The following is a 6739-nucleotide window of genomic DNA, read 5'->3' as shown; positions in this document are numbered from 1 at the left end:
AGACGAAGAATATAAATAATTATATATAATTCATGAATAATATTACTTTTTTTAAATGAATTGTGAACACAGGTTATATATGTACGTAATATAATATGTTCCATTTAATAAGTGAGTTATATGGGTTCACTTCATATTGGTGGGTTGACCTGCGGCCGACTTATTTATTAAATGAGTCCTAAAGGGTTGACTGGCGACCGACCCACTTTTTAATCGTGAGGGTTCAATCAGTTGTATTTTGTGTGGGTTTTGAGTAGTGTTATTGGGTCATGTCAACCCTAATTGTAGTCACCCAATTTTAGATTTAGTTTCAATGTTTGAGTATGTAAATGTATTTTAAGTGTCTTAATCTTAACTATTAAAATAAAATTCAATTGTGTCACCATAACTTCATTGGATGCCTGATGACTTGATGAACACTATTGGCATCAATTTTTGAGCCCCGAAAATGCATAGTTTTACTTGCTTTGAATTCTTAGCCGAAAGATCTCACATGTCCACCAAACACAAATCAAACTTGTCTTCCATCTTCTTATGAAAGGGTTGTAAAACGATCCACCCCAAGGAGGACGATAAATAATCATAAATAATCGACATGCAGTAGAGCGGAAGTCGCCATTGCAAAAAGTGAGACCCTTAAAATGGAACATTTGGTTAGGGCTAGAGTTGGAGCAGAGAGGAAACAAAGCATATGAGGCTTTTCTTTTCTCCCCCTCCCTCATAAGGGTTCAAAAAACAAATTAGATTGAAATGATATATGTTAGTATTCCAAATGTCCTCCATATGTTCTCTAATTAGTTGTTTAATGGGTAGCTAGCTCCAAATTATTCCAAAGTTGGTATTCCTATAATGACCAACATTAAACGTACATACGACAGACACACAAACCTAGTTGTTGGGAGACATTGTATATACATACTTGGAACAATCATATTCTCTTGAAAGTGTAATAAAATGAACTTTATGGAGAGGATAAGCTGGGCTGGTACAACAGAAGGATCTAGGAAGCTCCCAACAAACTGAACTGGGGACATTTTGTTGAGGTTTTTCTTTCTTTCTTTCTTTGGACTGGTTTGTTAAGCTTTCTTATTTTGTGCTTTGAATTGTATAATGTAAACCAGCTTTGGTCCAGCTATGTTCGCAGCCAAAGGCGTGTGTGCAAGGTTATTGTGTTCATGAAGTTAAGCTAGCCAGGCTAACAGTTCATGTACACCCAATAACTCCTTTACTGTTTCTTTTAGGCAAAATAGTCAAATTACCCTCTAACTTTTCTCATGACTGTCGATTTACCCCATGACATTTCAATTTTGATTATTTTCACCCTCACTTTTCTAAATATTGCCAATTTACACCAAATAGTTAAATTTTAGACTTCCATCTAATTTCTCCGTTAATTTGGTTAGCATGTGAGGGGCCTTTTAGTCTATGTAATTATCACCAAAAAAAAAAAAAACACAAGAAAAGAATACAAAATTACTTTGTTCAAAAATAAAAAATAAAATACTGTTATTCGTCTCCCACAACTGTTTTTTTTTTCCCCTCAGCCTCTCATCTTCTTCTCTATCTATCTCGCAATTATCTTATTTTCAGCATGACCTCTTCCTCTATGTTCCTTTTATCGAGATCAATATAACACAATCCCAACTTGAATTAATCAAGATGACCTTCACATGCTTGCTGCAATTTGAATTTTCATATTCCATACATATAAATATTTTAGTTTGTTCGATGGCTTCTCAATCTTATACACAATATAAACCCCTCCAACTGGAAACATGGAAGATCAAATTCTCATATGAATGTTTGAAATATTAATCACCAGTTCGGCCTTCAAAGAAAAAGAAAACCAGAAACCTAAATGATCAAAGACCGTTTCTCCTTCAGTGATATGATCATCCAATCATTTGATGTGACTAACAAATATTAATTAAGCGATCAGTTGCAAGCTAACGACCAATCTTAAAATAAAGGGGGTGAAGAAGAAGAAGATATGAACAAAGGAAGAAGCGACAAAGGGCAAGTTTTTTTTTTTCCCTTTTTTAACGAAGAACAGTTTTGTATTTTTTTTATTTATTTCTTTGACGATGTGTTGGTTTGTTTAATTTTTTTTTTTTGTGATTGTTGAAAAGATGAAAAAGCCCCTCACGTGCTAACCAAATTAACGGAAAATTGGATGAAAAGTCTAAAAAATAACGATGGGGTGTAAATCGGCAACAATTAGAAAAGTGAGGGTGTAGATAATCAAAATTAAAATGTCAGGGGGTAAATCGACAGCCATGGAAAAAGTCAGGAGATAATTTGGCTATTTTACCTTTCTTTTATTTCTTTCCAAGATATGGGTAAGATTTTTTTATCATGGATAGTTCATCTTTAAGGGCTATTTAACAATAAAGAGTTTTGTTCACATAAAAATGAGTAATTTTGCAAAAATCAATGGAAACATAGATAACTTAAAAGGTGCCAGACTTATTCTTTTTGTAATGCTTTAGTTATCATTTTAACAAATTCTTGCGTAAAATTATTTATCTTAATATACCGTGTCGATAAATTAATGCACCGCATAGTGCTCTTAGCCAATATAAAGATTGGTACTCATTACATAGAGTTGTTTACCGTACGTAAAATTAATCATTTTTAATTTATATATCGTTTTAATATCCTAAAAATTTCCTAATATTCTATTATAAAAACAACACACCAAACAAGTTATAGGTCATCATTATATAGAAGGGGTTTTGTCCATTTACCCCATTTCTAGGGATTTTTTTCCCACTTACCCCATTAAGTTTTTTTAATTCTCTCTTACCCAATACACTCTAAGGGAGTCTTCCCTAATACCTTTTTTTTTGTTTTTAATTTTTTTTTAATACCATTTTACCCTCACCCCCTTGTTACTTAGAGAGAGAGAGAAAAAAAAAATAGAAGAGAGAGAAACCATGGGAGACTTCGCCGGAGCCCGTCACCGGCCGCCGGAATCCGGTCAACGGCAGCCGGATTCCGGTCACCGGCCGCTGGATTCCGGCCAACTTCGCCGGAATCCGGCCAATTTTCACCGGAATCCGGTCAACGGCCGCCGGATTCCGATCACCGGCTACCACCCACCGGAAAGTTTTTTTGCCCCCAATAGACGTCTATTAGGGGGCAATAGACGTCTATTGCCCCCCAATAGACGACTATCAGCCATGTATTGCCCCCCAATAGACGACTATCAGCCATGTATTGCCCCCAATAGATGTCTATTGCCCCCCAATAAAGGGGCAATAGACGACTATCAACCATGTATTGCCTCCTAATAGACGTCTATTAACCATGTATTGCCCTCCCAATAGACGACTATCAGCCATGTATTGCCCCCCAATAGACGTCTATTGCCCCCCAATAGACGTCTATTACCCTCCAATAGACCCTTAACACACTCCAAAGAGCACAGAAAATAACATGTGAAAACAATATTGGAAACAGTAAAAGCTCCACTAGGTTCTCGACTATATTGCAAGAATACTCAATCAGAAACAAAATCATTGTACAGATGCTCCTCAATACCTCAAAAAATACATTCCAAACTGGGAGAAGGAAGCTAAAGCACTCTACGAAAGGTTCGAACATAGGCCGGGCAAAAAACTAAAAAAAAAAAAAAAAAAGAAGAAGAAAAGGATCGAGTGGTACTCCTGATATTCAAGAACCAGGTTCCGACCACTCAGGGCTAGGCTCCGACCAACCAAGGTCAGGCTGCAACCTCCTCCAAGACTACTCCTTCCCCGGCCCCAACACCCTCGGCCTCCTCCCCCTCCTCATCCACATCCGACTCTCCCACCTCGTCCCGGACTAGCTCCGCTCCACCGGCTCCACCAGCCTCAACCCCATCATCAATCGCCTCCTCATCCACATACGAGGAGATCGTCGCCTTCGACCACTATCGCCGGGAAACGACGACGACGTGGCTTTACTGCCGCTCGATCCCATCTTCTCTCTCTCTCCCTCTCTCCAGATTCAATGCGCCTAGAAATGCGATTTGAACCGCGGAACTGAGATCTGCATCACAGCTCGCACTCGATCGAGTGGAGGATTTTATGCAGAGGAGAGAGAGAGAGAGACAGCACCAGAGGAGAGAGAGAGACGGCGCCGGAGGCTAGAGAGAAAGCGCGGAGGAGAGAGAAACAGCGCCGGAGGGGGAGAGAGATCGGGATGTGAGATTGATGTTGAGTGGCGTGTTTGTAATTTTTTAATTGAGTTGAGGGTATAATGGTCATTTAGTGTCAAATTGGGTATGTGGGAATAAAAATCTGTTGCTGGGGTAAGTGGAATAATTTTTGCTCATTTTGGGGCGTTGGGTCAAGGCCCCTATATAGAATTGTTTACCGTAAGTAAAATTAATCAATTTTAATTAAATTTCCTAATATTCTATTATACAAACAACACACCCAACAAGTTCCCTATTTGGGCAATCTCCCCGTATCATGCTATTCCTACACGCTTTGAAGGTTCGTGGCTCGATCATCAGGTTAAAGTCTTCCCTCATTGCTACGCTCCTGCTGACCAACCAAGGCCCCAAACAGCTCAGAATTAAGCGACCCCAACCAGTCGACGACGACTAATGGAATAAACAAACCAGCCGACACTCACAGGCAGCCAGCTAACCCCACCGTTTTGATTCAACTGCACCGTCTGATTCATGCCATGTGTCTGCACACCACCCCTGAGAATTGTTCTTAGAATGGTGCCTTGGTGTTGTTCTCTTCGAACGTGGAAGCTGCTTTCACTTTCATACCATTATTTAAGCAAGTGTGATTGATCCATTCAATATTAGTATAATGAACCTAAAAAGCACATAAACATCGGGCCTTGTCGCTTTCTCCTTTCAGCTAGTCCCTTTCCATATGAAACATTGCTTTCAAACCTTCACTTGGTATACTTCTATTCGAATCTTTGGAGCCTTCGAGGGTTATTTTGTTTTGCTTATTAGTCCCTCCATTTGGAGATATTTAGTTTAGATATGCCCTTCTTTGGATCTTGGTGATGTTCAAACAACGGTACAATTAGCATGCGATTACCCAATTCAAGATGACGACTATACATATCACTAATCAGGGTACATTTATCAATACAAATATTTTTTGGTACGTTAACATTTCTCATACATGTCATATTTCATATAATATTTATCACTGTGATGACTCATGTTACCACTCTGATAACTCACGTGGTAACTAGAAAAAAATTCGTCATTAAGGTAATTAAGGTCTTTATTAGAGTAAAATAGATTCTCATTTGAGTAATTCAGTCATAAAAGTGATAATTGTATGTATGTAATATGTTAACATATCGTAAAATTTCCTACTAATCAAACATGTAAGATCCATTTTCTTATCATACATGTTTATAGACAAATTGTTGACACACAAAGTTACCCTATGGAAACAAGATTTCTTCACAATGTGCGGACACATACAAATAGTAAAAAAATGTAGGGGCACAAATGCAAAAGTGGAGCCTTGTATTCTTTCTTGCACACTAAGGATAAAGCCTCTCTAATAAGAAAGAACAATTAAAATAAACCACCCATAATTATATTTAAATTCCAATACAACCTCCATAACAAAAAATATCTGGGTTCTTAAAGCTGTTGTTTACTGTGGTTTAGGGGTCCACGACCTTTCCTCTGTTTGAATCTGAAAAGAGGAAAAAAGAAAAGAAAAAAGAAAAAGAAAAAACAAAACCCCTATATAAGGAGGCCTGTGTAAAAGAAAGATCTCATAGCAAGTAAAAGAAACCTCAAAGACAGCCTTAGAAGCCTTTCTCTTTCTGTGTTAGAAGGCAAGAATACCTTGTTTTGTTCACCAGGAAGTTCCTTGCACTTTCTTCAGAGACAGCCAATCAACTTCTATCCTTCTCTATATTTAAACTCTTCAAGCACCAAAAATATTCATCAAACTTTCAGACTCATTTTTCTTTGAGTAAACCTTAAAAGCTGAAAATGGGAGTTGGAGGAACTTTGGAGTACTTGTCTGATCTAATGGGTAGTGCTGGCCATAAACACAAAAGGAAGAAGCAATTACAGACTGTGGAGCTCAAAGTCAGAATGGACTGTGATGGTTGTGAGCTTAAGGTCAAGAAGACCCTTTCTTCTTTAAGTGGTGTGTCAACATTTCCCTCCATCATTTTCTTTTTCTTTTTGTTTTTTCATAACTGGCATTACTTTAGGCTGATCAGAATACTGGCTGTTTTTGCAGGAGTTAAATCTGTGGAGATTAACAGAAAGCAACAGAAGGTGAGTGTTACAGGGTATGTTGAACCCAACAAGGTGCTGAAGAAGGCAAAGTCAACAGGGAAAAGGGCAGAGATATGGCCTTATGTTCCCTACAATCTAGTGGCTCAGCCCTACATGGCTCAAGCTTATGACAAGAAGGCACCTCCTGGTTATGTCAGGAAAGTGGAGAACACTGCAACTACTGGCACCATGATAAGATATGAAGATCCCTACACCGCCATGTTCAGTGATGAAAACCCCAACGCCTGCTCTATCATGTAGCTAGTTTCACAACATAGAGCAAAAGATTTTCCGTCTTGTCTACTCTGATTAGTCTCCTCCTAGCTCCAAGCCTCTGTAATATTTTGAATGTAGGATCTTTTTTTTTTCTTTTCTATTTTATTTTTTATTTTTTTCCCCTAAGTTTGTAACTTTGTGTGGGATTTCCTCATATATTGAGAATGTGAGTTGTTGATTTGTTGGGGGTGACGA

General features: G+C 38.2%; 1 protein-coding gene across 1 annotated transcript; it reads left to right on the top strand.

The window, feature by feature from the left end:
* The first annotated feature begins 5743 nt into the window (after positions 1 to 5743).
* Positions 5744 to 6739, top strand: LOC112188741 (heavy metal-associated isoprenylated plant protein 23). Its single transcript, XM_024327920.2, has 2 exons — positions 5744 to 6134; positions 6231 to 6739. The coding sequence occupies exons 1-2, from the start codon at positions 5975 to 5977 to the stop codon at positions 6527 to 6529; spliced, it is 459 nt and encodes a 152-aa protein (XP_024183688.1). The 5' UTR covers positions 5744 to 5974; the 3' UTR covers positions 6530 to 6739.

Source organism: Rosa chinensis, chromosome 2 (assembly GCF_002994745.2).
Source record: "Rosa chinensis cultivar Old Blush chromosome 2, RchiOBHm-V2, whole genome shotgun sequence".
NCBI classification, from domain to species: domain Eukaryota; kingdom Viridiplantae; phylum Streptophyta; class Magnoliopsida; order Rosales; family Rosaceae; genus Rosa; species Rosa chinensis.
The sequence above is the reverse complement of the archived record's forward strand: the minus strand, read 5'-3'. Positions and strand labels throughout refer to the sequence as shown.